The sequence below is a fragment of the Octodon degus genome, unplaced genomic scaffold (assembly GCF_000260255.1).
Source record: "Octodon degus isolate 3935 unplaced genomic scaffold, OctDeg1.0 scaffold00181, whole genome shotgun sequence".
Classification (NCBI taxonomy): domain Eukaryota; kingdom Metazoa; phylum Chordata; class Mammalia; order Rodentia; family Octodontidae; genus Octodon; species Octodon degus.
In genome coordinates this window covers 4,678,507-4,692,960 of record NW_004524757.1, presented here as the reverse complement: position 1 = coordinate 4,692,960, position 14,454 = coordinate 4,678,507, and the positions used below count along the sequence as shown (strand labels likewise).

The window sequence follows — 14,454 nt, the reverse complement described above, 5'->3', positions numbered from 1 at the left end:
AAAATAAAATAAAATAAAATAAAATAAAATAAAATAAAATAAAGAAGGGGACATATTTCACATCTGATGGGAGTTAAGATAGTTAATGTGATTATGAACACCAGTGCCCGACATAGTACTTCCCCTTTTATTGGCCAGTATCTGATGCATGGGCTGCCTCTTGCTCCTGTCCCAAAGCATCTGCATACAGACGTGGGTAGGAACTTGGTTCGCTACAATTAAGCTTTGCCAAATGCTCCAGGACTTTCATCTTGGTGGTTTCAGCGTGGGCCCTTGGACCCCACAAGAACTCATAGTGAGCAGGATCACTGTTGGCCACCTGCCGGTACTCAAGATATCCTTGCTGTACCAATTCCTCAGTGATGAATTTCCAGGGATCCTTAAGAACAAAGTGATCCTTCTGAGGTAACATTTCCCTTTTTCTTAGGAATTCCTTGATGTCGTCCTCACTGACGCAGTTTCCTTTCACTAAAATGATAGTCAAGATGACTATCAAGAGGTCGATTTTGGAAAGGCACTGGTAATTATCACTGAGCATCCCATTATAAGTGAGTCCCAAGAGAGGCAAGAGAGCATAAGTGTGGCTCATGGGGTCCACTTCCCTCATATCAATGCCAAAGCTCAGACACATGTTTTCACAGACTATTTTGAATAGTGGTATCTGTTCGCTATCATAATCAGGGCCCAAAGTGTGCAACATTTCTGCCTTGGTGATTGCCTCCTGTGTTTGATACTTCTGGAGCAGGAGTATCAAAACTGTAGCTATGCTGTCATCTAGGAACACATGGGACAAGAACTGAATGCCTAACACATCCAGGGCATTGCATATATCCTCTTCTTCTCTGCTAGAACTATCACTAAATTGGCTCTCTTGACTGGAGGCCATCACAGTGGTGGAGAGAATATTCCCTGATGATTCCCGGGACAACTTGGTGTCCTAGACCAATCACTTCACTTGCTCTATCAGAGAATGGAGTACTGGAGAAAGAGGAGCCTGAAGAAGAAGTGACTGGTACTTCCTCTCTCACAGGCTTCAAAGACTGCACACCTGCCAGGCTCTGTGCCCCTGTTTGCATAAGATGACCTCCCCCTAATTTGCTGTGCTCCTTCCTCTGACCATGAAGAAGCTCCGTGGTTCCTTGGTGATAGTGATTCAGATGCCTTGAAGAGAGAGGAAGACTCTGAGTGTTCTTGCATGACAAAAACACTCTTGTTAGTACCCCAAAGTCCTTCTCTTTGGGTGGTGTTCACAAGGTTCTGTCCTTTTAGAGGCACTTTCAGTAAGAATCTGGGACAGAAACCCAGACTGCTTCCCAGGCTGCAGTTGAATTGCAAAGCACAGACTTTAGGGAAGACCATGGGACTGTTGGGACTGGGCAGAAAGATTCATATTTGTCCTCGTGCACCTGGAGTCCTAGGTACACCTTCAAGGAATACACCTCACTTTTACCACTGGGTTTCCTACGCTGTTAGCTATGGGCATCACCTCAGACCAAGACCTTCCCTGTCTGGTTTCTGGAGCTCCTGTAAGGGACATGAAAGGCCTCTTAGATGCAGACCACAAGCACAGTCCTGCTCATCCAGCTCTTAAATGATAGGGTAGGCTGGAGCCTTTTATATCCTCATTGCATGAGTTGGAATGAACCTTTCTCCTCTCGCTCAGGTACCTCAACACTCCTTGAGCAGGACTTGAACCCCACTCTTGTTGCCCTGTGGCAAACTCTCTGAAATTATCTTTCTCTCTGATAGCATATAAAAGGCACTATGAGGGACATACATCTTCACAAACTTGCCTCAGGCCCACAGTTGGAGGTAGAAAACATCATTTAGGTCCTGTTGCCCTGGGAAAGGGAATATTCTCCATCTTATCTTGACAAATGGTTAGGTCTGGGATTCTCCCTGAAATGACTTGGGTCTACCTTCTATCTAAGACATTCACAGAGGAAGTGAGGGGAAGCCAGTCTGCCTGCATTCCCTGTGTCTGATGACATGCAACAGAGGGACAGGCTGACGTTAGGCTCCTGTGTGTTCTGCTGACAGCATTTCCTTTGCCCCAATCAAACCCTTGATAATCTCTGGATAACAGCTGGTTTGTGTCGAGCCTTCACCTCACTGAGAGCAATGATGCCAACAAACAGAGCTTGCTCAGCCTGGCAGACTTGTTCATCCTTCCTGGCATGACCAATGGCTCAGGGAATATATCTGTGGAGCAACCACCATCTGTACTTTGGACAAGGAACCTTCAATCTTCCATTAGAGTCCTTACTTTGACTCTTTTCAGAGGGAGGAAGTGTGTTTCCTGAGCAAGTGGGGTTACCTGTGCCAATCTGACGTGCCCACCTAAGATAAAGTCGTTCATACTGAGAGCTCTAGTATCTCGAGGCGAGCAGGCAATAATCCTGTCCTGCCTATATGAGGACCCATTTTAGACTGCAATACATGTGTTTATCTGTCCTATAATGCAGGACCCGTGCTATGGTTTAAGTCTAGATTCCTCTTGAAACTTCCATGGGAAGATAGGATGGAAAATCTGCAATGTTATTGAATTATAGGGGCTTGTACCTTACTGTCAGGAAGTAGGACATTTAGGAAAAGGAGGGTCACTGTAGCTGAGATCGGGAAGGCTGTATCTTCCTTCCTGACTTCTCTCTTCACTGCCTGGTTTTTGTGGGACTTGTGGGGCTTAGCTGTCCTCACACCAGGCCCTGAGACTCCGTTGTGCCTTGAAGTTGTCTGTCTATGGGATGAAAAATCTATAAATTGTGAGCCCCAGTCGTGTTTTCCCCCATTAAATTGCCAGTGTTGGGAATTTTGTCTCATAAATGTGATCATAAGATAGAGCATATGTGCTTCTGTAGTTTAACCGTCTTCCCCTGCACACAGTTCCTCTCATCTCCCCCATGGTGCTCCCTTACATTTTGTGTTACAAGTGAACATGCTGTTTAGGAGCCTCAAGGGCTAACCCAATCGAAAGGCTCTCTTGGTCTGTTGTTTCTGGACAGCAGGCACCCCCATTCCTAAGGTAAAGGCCATATGTTGAGTCTGTCAGCTCCTGGGGTACTCCATTTGCCTTACCTGTGTAGCTCCCTTTGCTGAATTGTCACTCATGGACCAAGGTCCTTACCTCCCTCAGTGCTCCCAACTGCAACCACTTAGCAGAACTTCATGGAATCTACAAGCAACCCTCCCCACTCCTCAGAGCTTTAGACTGATGATAGGGGTAGTCATGCTCTGCGGTTCCTTACTTTTATGGGTGTGTGTTACATAATAAAAAGTGCTGAAAAAATACCACATTGTGGAGCAATAGCAATTTAACTTCTCCATGATTCCAAATTCAGATTCTGCAAAGTGTCATTTTGAAGAGAAAAAAAAGAAGAGAGAGAATGAGAATGAATCATGAATCCCTGGCAACCCAGAAGGAGATAGCACAAAAAGCCAAAACTACAGGAACGTAGAAGACACTGACTACAATGCAGAGAGGGAGTGCAAAGAAGAGTTATGACTTTCTTCCCTATTTATGTCTGATGGGAAAGGGATTGAATCTGTGCAATCAGAGGCACCTGTTGGATTGCAGTAGGTCCCACAGAGGAAAGGCAGTTGTTCAACATACTGGCAGATGCTGTGACTTGCAGGGATGAGATAGTGTGGAGTTCTGCTCCCACAGAGTCCATAAAGTGGGTAAGTGACCCTTAACAATATTCCTGAATAGTCCATAGTTTGGGTAACGTTCTGCTAAATGGTTGAGTGTTTGAACTGCACCGAGAACAGCCACAGGATACCTTCAGTTCAGAGTTCCCAATATTACTCTCCCACAGGGCCTGGGATAGAGACAATTTCATGAATTTGCACTAGACAAGGGAGGGACTGGAAAAGACCACATGAAGGGTTTGGGCTCAGCTGAGAGGGACACAGGGCCCATCGAGTTTGGTCAGAGGCCAAGCCCAGAATGAGCTGCTTTGGATTTGAAAGTCTTGGGTTTTTATCTGAACTCTTGACCTGCTCCTTGTATTAAGCATGAACCTGGGGACTGGTTGATTTCTTTATCTGCCAATGTGAGTGGACACCTCTTTACTTGGAGACACTTGTCTTGGGAAAGACAGAGGAGCATCTAATAAAATCAAGAGTTGTTACACTCTGACATTCCGGATCCAGATGGAAATTTTTTCCTTAAACTTAGGATTTCTTATCTTCTTCTCACATTTTTCTTACCCAGTCCTGCCGAGGGAGAGAGACCTTTCCCCATGTTCTCCGGAACTCCCCCACCCTTCCAGAGCCAGTCTAAGCCTGCCCTGTGATTGAGAACTTCCGCATTCTCAGGCCTGCTCCAGATCTGCCCAACCCCAGGTCCAGTGAGTGTGTGGGAGAGCTTCTGCGCTATCCTGCCCAACCAACCCTCCAGACCCAGCCCAGGCTTGGCATACAGGCCTGGGGTGAAACTCTTCAGCTGAAGTCCTTGTAGTGAGACTAGGGTCAAAAACACACAGCTAATCCAGGAGCAGAACATCTTGCCAGGAGGGCACAACAGGTTCATCTACAAGAGTGGCAGCAAGAAGGAGCTGAGCACGGTAGCCAGACACAAGCCAGGCACAACTGGATGAACTAGAACTTGGTATATCAGCACGTGAATTTTAGTAAGTGTTACGGTTTTAACTGCACTAAAGCTCTACACCAAAGGTTAGTCGACAGTGCTATACAAAATGACAACAAGAAGGAGAAAAATGCAATCTTAGGTCCCAAGCTCACCCAGAACAAGTGTAGAGGACACTAGCACAACTGAAATGTCTGAATTAATAGCATCTGAAGTAAAGAAACAACAGCACAAAGGTACAGAGGAACTCAGATCAGAATTAATCTCTGAAATAAAAAAAGAAATCTCTGAATTAATAGTTTCTGAAGTGAAGAATCAAATGCAGAAACATACAGAGGAAATAAGATCAGAGATATTCTCTGAAGTTAAAGAATTAATAACTGCTCAAGAAGACACTGATAAAAAATACAAGAGATTAGAAAAGCAACAGAATCCTTGAATGAACAATACAGGAAAGAAATAGATCACATGAAGCAGAGTCAAAGAGACATAGAGGAACTCAAAATTTCAATCACAAGCTAGCAAAACAGTTTGAGTGAAAGTGAAGATAGAGTTTCAGATCTTGACAACGATGTCACAGCTAGTAAAAGGTAAGAAAAGATCTCTTAAAAACAACTAAGATGCAGGAAAAAATAATACACCACCTGCAAGACGATGCAAAGATGAACAACGTAAGACTAATAGGCATCAATGAGAAAGGAGTCAATTCTTATCCTTTTAATAAACTTTCCTCCTTTTTATTATCCATATAATGTTTTTTATCTTTTTGTATTATCTTCAATTTCTCTTCAGTTATTTTTTTCTTAGTTTATGTCATCCTACAAGCATCCTTCTCTTCCTTTTTTATTTTTTATTTTTTTCCATAATTTTATTGAGAAACAAATAGCAATAAGACAGTTTCAAACCAAATTGGTAGGACACTTTCAATAATTAACACATTGAATGCATTCTTCCTAGAGTTAATTGCTGTACAAGATGCGGACATGATATCCTATTTACAAACACCACTAAGAAGTATATAATTCTTTATGCCTATTTTTAAAACATATTCTAATTTTTAAATGTATTATTACATTCTGTAGGGACTTAAAATTCAAAATATCAATACTTGATGCAAAATACCTGTTCCATATTATGCCTAAGATGTTTAATATGCAGATAGATAGTGAGGTTAAGCTTAACAGCCTAAGTTGTATGGTAATAACAATAAGCTTGTCTTCTGGATGGTTAATAACCTAAGTTTGCAGACCAAAATTAGAGAAAAAGGAGGGCTGCAAGAAAAGTCAACATTTTGGCTTTCCCAAAAAAGTTCCAAATTTTCTGATCAGGGAGATTATGGGGTCAAAGAAGAAAGTGATCGATGATGTAGAGAGTTCCTAAGGAGAGTCACATGGAGAGAAAACATTCTCTCAGGCTTTCACAGAGAGCACATTGGCCGAGCAATGGCCGTGACTCATCCACATGGCTGACACTGATAAAGGTTCTACAATCTGAGGTACAGGATCTCAGGACAAATCCTGAGGGGACTTCACTGACCTTCTCAGACCCAAAAGCTACAACTCTTGTTGCATAGGTCCTGCTTTACCTTGGTCATAACCATCCAGCAGAAACGTATAAAAACGAAATATAAGAAGTAAAGTCATGTTGTTATGTTGAGCTGTAGGGGACTCAGGTCAATGATTTCTTTTCCTTAATGAGCTCTTTTGTGTACCTCATCTGTCTTTCTTATATTGTATACTTTGAGCTTTCATATCTTTCCTATGCATTTTCCCTTTCATAGATCCTGTATCTTTAATAGTATAATAATTAGGATATACTATTCTCTGTACAGGTAGTTAAGTCTACAGTATTACTGTTAACTTATTTCCTACCATCAGCAAGGCTATAGCTGTTGCGTTTAGAACACATTAGCTGTACTAAATTGAGATGTCTGAGTTGTCTTAACTTGGACACTTAAATTGTAGATTTCTACTTTTTGGTGAATTATGGTATGTGATTGCTACTATTTGCATTGTGATATCAAACTTGTGTTGCATGATACTGCAGTAACTGAAACCCAGGAGATTAAACATTATATTGAAATTGTGGGTAGCAGAAGTAACTACCCAGAGAGAAAAATTAAAAAACAATCCATGTCATTTAATAAAATCAAATAAATTATATTTTAAAAATCAAAGAAAAATCCAGGTACTGTTTGATTGAGACTTGAATTCTATATTGAATTTTATTTATTATTATTATTATTATTATTATTATTATTATTATTATTATTATTATTATTTTGCAGAAGTGGGGATTGAACTCAGGCCCTTGCACTTGCCAGGGAAGTGCTTATTCCACCGAGCTATCTCCCCAGCCCTATATATTCATAAGGCATTCAAGATACGGGAATTTTCCAATTGATTTTTGTTCCTAACAGATAAAAGATCTGCTATGGAATACCTGATGATTTCACCTTTTCAGAGTTTTACTTTTAAAGACTAAATTGCTGGGTATGCAGTGCACTCCTGTAATCCCAGCACTGAGGAGGCTGAAGCAGGAGGATCACTTCAAGTGTAGGCCAGCCTGGGGTCCATAGTAAGCACTACATAGCAAGACCCTGTCTGAAATAAATAAATCTGTTTTTAAAAAAGTTTATTGGGCCTGTGTATTCCAGGCTGGCTGGAAATGGAGACCTTTCTGCCTCAGCCTCCTGAGTGGTAGAATTACTGGCATGTGCACTACTCTTAAGTGTATTGCTTGCTGAACGTTAACATATGCTTACACTCATACAAACTACTATTTTGTGTTTGGCTTCTTTTTTCTCAACCTTTTGTCTGTAATCTTTCTAGAAGTTGTTGCAAGTGGTTGCTAATGACAGTACTCCTAAAACTCTTCAATTGAAAGAAAAGTAGTACTCCCAAAATCATTCCTTGGAAGGAAGCACTAACCTGATCCTGAAAGTGAAAAAAGATCCAATTAAAACAAAGAGCTATGGGTCAATCTCTTTAATGACCATAGGTGTAAAACACCTCAATAAGATAATGGCAAATAGAATGCACTGAATATAAGTAAGATTCATTTGAAAGACACATGCATGGTTCAACATGCACAAATCAAACATGTAATGCACTACATGAGCAGAAGGATAGATAAAATATCTAAATATAAGCAGAAAAAATATTTAATAGAAAGTTCCTCATCCATTCATCAGGAACACCCAAACTAAAATAGGATATAAGAACATCAACTCAATCTGTCAAAAACATGTATGACAAATGAATGGCCAAATTAATATTAAATAACAGAGGAGGCTGAGGAGATAGCTAGGTCAACTAAGAGCCTGCCTGGCAAGCACAGAGAGCTGTTTTCAATCCTGGTATTGCATGTTGTGCTTGCTCTGGAACCCTGGGTATGCTGTGCTGGCCACAGAAACTGGGCATGGTGGCACACGCCTGTAATTCCAACTCTGGGGAAGCTAAGGCAGAAGGATCACTCTGAGTCTCAGCTCCATAATGAAACCCCATACAAAGTAAAAGATTAAAGCAAAGTTTTGAAAAAAGAGAAAAGCAGAAAGTTTTCTCTCTACAATCAGGAACAAGACAAGGATGTCTCCTGTCAGCACACTTGTTCAACATAATTCTCAACACATTAACTAAAGCTATCAGACAACAGAAGGAAATTGAAGGCACATGAACAGGAAACAATCTATATAGTAAAGAGCCAACTTTAAGAATGGGAGGAGGAAGGCCAGGAAGATAGCTCAGTGGCAAAATCTCCTGTCTGGCAAGCAAAATGTCTTGAGTTCGATCCCTGGTACAAAATACATAAATCAATAAAAGAATCAACATTGGCAGGAGCTTCTCAGAGAGCAGATGAATAATGAGCATATATAAATATCTCAAAAAATTAGGGCTCTCTGACTAAAATACTCAGTCAAGCAACAGGCTTCTGAAGTAAATGACACTGAGAAGAAGTGCAAAGGGCTAGTAAAATCATGAAACAATGTTGAACACCACTGATAGTTAAAGCTGATAATTAAAAGAGGCTTGAGATTTCATCTCACTGCAGTAAGAATGGCTATAGCTATTTTATCTTCACAGAAGATTTGAAGAATTCAACTAAAATGTGTCATAGGACTTGCAATAGGGAATGTGTTTCACCTGTAGATCACCTTGGATAGTGTTTACAATTTTTATATCATTATTGTTATTAAGTGTGTTGGTACCATTTATTTCATTTTCTTTATTTCTTTATTTATTGCAAGGTTTCACTATTCAGCTTGGACTAGTACTCAATCTTCTGTATGAGCCTCCCCAGTGCTGGGACTATAGGCATGCCCACCATGCCTGGGCTAGCATAGCATGCCTGTTGTTTGAGGGACAGCATGGCATATGGTGCTAGGGATCGAACCAGGTCTTTGCACTCGCTAGGCAGGCACTTGGACGGCTGTGCTATCTGCCCAGCTTTATTGGTGCAATGATTACATTCATAAGAAAATACTCTGTACATTTAAAATTTTAGTAATCTTGAAATATGTTATTTACAGGAGTAGTGTCATAATTTATATTTTATCACTCTTACATTTCATATGGAACCATAAAGAGGTTTTCAGATCAGTCTATGTAACTCTGGCATGCAATGTGTATAAACCTATCTGTAACTTATGAACTCAATTAAAAATATTCAGTGGAAAATGTGCATAATAAGAAGTAATCTGAGGCTCCTCTTCTATTCTTATCCCATATTATATTTCTTCAAATACTTTACTTAGTTCCTGAAAAAATGCCTTTTCACCTTCACATACTTCATCACCTTAGTGTGAATTTTCATACGTTTAAGAAAATATCACACTGATTTCTGTTCCCTATGACGTTCTAACTGTGTTATTATGACCAAGTGAATATTCCACCTACCTGAACTTGGTGATACACCTCATGATATATGCATGATTTATACATATAAAAATAATTCAAACAATAGCAAATGCTGGTGAGTGGAGGGGAACGTGGAGAGAAGCCCTCATTCATCGCTTATGGGAGTATAAATGGTGAGAAATACTATGGGTATCAGTATGCAGATTACTGAGAAAATTAACACTAGAAATTACACTCAACTGAAATATTGTCACTTTATGCATATTCCAGACAGAATTAAAGATATCATAATGTGGTGCTATATTCACACGGAGATTTATAGTAGCCCAATTGCTGGTAGGTAAATCTTCAAAGGACCCTATATGTCAAAGCACAGATGAGTGAATAAAGAAAATATGGTAGGGCTGATGAGACAACTCATTGGACTAAGCATCTGCTTATGCAATTGTAGAGAAAAGGGTTTGGTTCCTGGGACCACATGCTACCCCGGCCCCACCCCTGGGCACACTAAACAAACCACTGAGACTGGGGTGGGTGGTGGAACACACCTGTAATCCCAGCATGGAGGAGGCTGAAAACAGGAGGATAACTATGAGTATGAGCTGCATAGTGAGACCCTGTATTAAATAAATAAATATTTTTAAAATATGCTTAAATTATTTGTAGAAAAACTGGCATCAAGTATGAAAAAGTCCTTTAAAGAATTCTCTTGAAAGCAATGGAACACCCATCTCTGACAAAACAAAACAAAAACTGGGATATAAATTAAGGACCATTTCGTAGTAAGAAATTATATATTTATATACAAAATAATTAGGATAGATATACAGGTACTTTCTCTTAGTTCAATAAGAGAGAGGTATGTACTAATACTGTTTAGACAAGATATCATACCTGCATCTTGTCCTCTGAATAACCACTAAAAAGAAAACAGGCAATGTATTAACTATTGTAACTGTCCTACTAACCTGTTTTGAAACTCTTTCATTGCTATACTACTTTCTCATTAAAATGAGTAAAAATTAAAAAAGAAAAATAGATGTACACCAAAACACGCTAAGTGAGCAAAAACAGACATTGAGCTTAAATATCACATGGTTTTCTTATATGAGAAACCAGTATTCTAAAATAAAGAGCAAAATGAAAGATAGACTATAGTAAACAGTAGATTGATTCTTTAAAAGAGAGAGAAAATCAAAAGATGGAGAAAGTGGGGAAGAGAGGGTGAAGTATAACATGAATAGGGAGAAACTGTGACTTTTCATGTGGACCAAGTACCTATGAATGATGTGATTATTATGCACTCCAAATGCATTAGAGGAAGTGGCTGAGAGAGTGGAATGGGATGTAAGAAAAATGAACAGACATGAGCTTATAGCAACTCCCAGGATGAACGTCATCATCATGTATGACAAATGTGCATAAGTGAAAAAAAGAAAAATAACTTTAGTGCTCACCTAAGTACTCTCCTTAATTCCTGAGGAGACTGGCCTGCTCCCTTTGTAGAAAGGACGTGCCTCCTTCGAAAGCTGCTGAAGATCCTCACAGCAAGGTGCACTTCCCTGGGACAACAGAGACAGAATCACAGCACACCTGCGCCCCTCTGTGAGGAGTCTCCCCAGGCTGGCAGAGGAGCAGAATCCAGAGGCCCTCTCTTGTCTGGTGCAGGCCCAGGTGCTCAAGTTTCCCTCTGCTGACCTGAGGCTGCCTCTGGTGTGTCAAGGTCACCATCTCCCTAGGACAACAGACGTGGAAATACTGGGCCGGTGACTCTTCTCTGAGGTCCTGCCTGAGGTCACCCCCACCTGCTAGCAGGGGCAGGCTGTGCATGTTTCGATCTGCTGACCTGAGGCACACAGCTCAGACTAAGGTTTTCTCTTCCCTGACACCAAGGGCTAGGGGAAAAGGTGCACTGCATGCACCAGGTGCTGACAACTCGGTGGAGGGCATCCTCTGTCCCAGTGCAAGTGTCCCCTCAAAGTCCCTCTAGGCCCTTCCCTTGAGTCCTACAAGCAGACATATCAGTGTGGGAAACTGAATCCTCAATTCTCAGACCCTAGGTGGGGTGCATGACAGCACTCAGAAGCAAAGAATGGACAGGTTGGGCTTCATCTGTCATGTGTCCTTGGCCCCAAAGTCCTGCCTCATTTATTCTCCTGCCTGAGCCTGCCTTGGTAGCCCCTTTTCCCTGAGACCTTGATTTTTATTCAAAGTCTCCAAGGTCCCTCAGAACCTGCAATAAAAGCCAGGAGCCTCCTGCCTATTAAATCTGCTTGGGTCTGGCCTCTATGGTGTCCTCCTGCTTCTGGAGTGTAAGTTGCTCTCTTTTTGACTAAGACTGAAACCATTCTCCGGGCCTATCCTGTAGAACTTGGGAAGCCATACATGTAGGCACCTTGTCCAGGGCTTGCCAGGCCTGAAACCTGTGGTATCAAAGTCCCACATGGGGGATGATGCTGTCACATGTCCCCTATTTCTCCCTCTGGAGCCTGAACTTCGCTCCTGTGGTTAGTATCTGCATCCGTGTTCACATGAATGGGTGAAACTGACTGATTCCCAGATGCTCTGAGACCAAAGAGGAGGAATCATTCTGGTGAAGCCTAACTCTGTGGGGTCCAGGTGTGACCACAGAGATACACCTGAATTGTGTGGAGAACCTCACCCTCCACAGAGCCTCACCCAAAGTAGACAAAGGTGTGCTCTGCTCCCCTCACATGAAGGGCAGGCATCAGAACCAGGCCCTCCCCTCTCACTAAGGCCAGAGTCTGAAGTCCACGGTTGTCACACTCAGACCTTTACATGGCTGACTGAAGCTGCTAAAAAGGGCTTTCTGTGGCTACTCTTTCCTCCTCAGACCTAACCTTACTGGCTCCCTAAACTAGGACCACAGTTGTTCTGTGCCAGTAGTAGTATATTCCTTTTTGGGTAAAGACTCTGGCAGTGTGGATTTGTAAGGTACAAAGCAGAAGTGCAGTGTCCAGGCAGAAGTGTCCCAGGTACAGGGCTGGTAAGAGAGGCAGGGATGTATTACCTGGGGACTTCCACAATTATCCCAGACCCTCAAACTGACCTAACTGAGCCTGGGGTCTCTCCGCTGCTCCCACCTGAAGAAGGGCCTCATATCCAGGCTCTGAGGCCTAGGAGTAGCCTGAGGCATAGGAGATGCTCACTTGAGAATGTTCACTGCCAGAGTGCACTGCAGAGAGCAGAGACAGGTAGTGGGCATATGGGGCCTTCTACTGGATTCCTCTTTCTCTCTCAGCACTTGAACATTATCCAGCCTTTCTTGAATCCTATCTTCTGAGCCCACCTGAAGTGCAGAATGCAGAACAAAGCTCCAACTCCCAGGGTCCCCTGTGATAAACACGGGCAAGGGCCTCATCCCTAAAACTCTGTGCTTCTGTGGTTCAGGGCCCACAGCACAGGAAGATCTGTTAGCTGGAGCATCTTTTTGTGAAGAGGGTCTTGAACAGTATTCTCAGAGTTTCACCTTGATCCACCCAAGCCCAGTCCACTCTACTTTCTAGACCTGAATCACACTTGAGAGAAAGCTCTGAGATCAAACGCCTGTTTGTCTGAGAAGTTTCACCCGGAGCTGGGCCAACAACAGAGGCAGGTATGAGTTACTTTGGGAACCCTATCTCATAGGCTCAGCTTCCTCCCACAGTTCTTCCTTGACTTCCCTTACCACAGGCCATTTTATTGTCCCTGGTGAATCTTAGTCCTCATGAAAAGCCTTTGATAGTCATTACCCACTGAAGAGAAAGGGGGTGCTGTCCTGAGAATCTTGCATAGGTGGTGCAGGGCACACAAAAGAGGTTTTCCAAGAACCCTGAGAAATCTCACTGAGCAGGGATCCTCAGGACCTCCCCCCGTACCTCACTTTGGCCTGATTCATCCCAGGCTCTCTGCATCACTCTCACCTGAAGCTCTGTTCTCAAAAAGAGAATTGCATATGCTCATAGGTCCCAGGGAGGACAAAGCGAGCTCTAATAAATTCTGTACTTCATGTGAAGCATGGAACAGCCAACTGAGTCTCTTCTAGAATGTGTAGAGAAGTGACCCTCTCTCTGGAATGGGGCTTTCAGTCTTCAATCAGCCCTCATCTTGAGCTGAGTGCAGACCCTCTCCATTCCTCCTTCTTCCTTGAATGCTGGACTTTAGAGTATGGCTGTAATTCTGCATTAGGTATTCTCTGAGGTTACATCAGGACTGTCATCTTAAATTCTTTTTTGCATTAGAGCAAGGCCAACACCCCAGGGAAGTCTGGATTGCTCCAAATGCCTCTCTCTGGGATGAGGCTTCCTCACTCCTCCCACAATCCCTCCTCATGAGCCATAAGAAAGCCCAACCCAGCTCTCTTCCCTCTCCTTACCTGAAGTGTGCCCCTCACACCCGGATCTCCTGTAGCTCTGATGCACAGTGGAGGCAGTTAGTGGATGTTCAGTCTGGCAATGTGTACAGGCTCTCTCAGGTCTGAGAGCAGGAACAGAAAGAAATTCTTCAGGCTCCTCCCTGCTCCCCAGGGACAATACCTTGTAGCCTGGAAGAGACTGTACCCCAGTCTGCTATGCACCTGATTTTGTTCCCCAAGGTTCAAGGAAACATCTCCCTGCATTGTTTTAAGCTGAATTTCATTATAACAAATTGATCTCATTAATGATCCAAGGTTGCTGAAGCAGGCAGTTCTCAATGATTTGGGGACCCTTTCTCAGGGGTGACACATATCTCTTTCCCCTACATTCTGTCTCCCTTACCCTAACTGGCTCTGCCTGCTCTACTACTCTCAAGCGAAGTGAGAACCTCTTAACAGGATCTCCTGTTGCTCCAACTCAAGAAGCCCCAGTCAGTGGACTCCACATCCATCAATGCACCTGGGGTCTGAAAGCAGAAGATTCTCTTCAAGTGCCCCAACATCCCTGGGGACAGAGCCCTGATGCCTGTCTTCCAAGGACTGCATATGTTTCCTTTGTTCCAAGAAGGTGACTCCCTTGAGTAACAGTATGGTCT

General features: G+C 42.6%; 1 protein-coding gene across 1 annotated transcript; it reads right to left on the bottom strand.

Annotated features, from left to right (window-relative positions):
• Positions 1–127: 127 nt before the first annotated feature.
• LOC101580834 (melanoma-associated antigen 10-like) lies at positions 128–886 on the bottom strand. The gene has a single exon (XM_004643678.1). It carries the CDS (start codon positions 884–886, stop codon positions 128–130), a length of 759 nt encoding a protein of 252 aa, XP_004643735.1.
• Positions 887–14,454: the final 13,568 nt, after the last annotated feature.

Bases quoted from the DNA above. Each gene is read 5' to 3' on its own strand.
- LOC101580834 (XM_004643678.1), bottom strand. From the start codon at position 886: ATGGCCTCCAGTCAAGAGAGCCAATTTAGTGATAGTTCTAGCAGAGAA.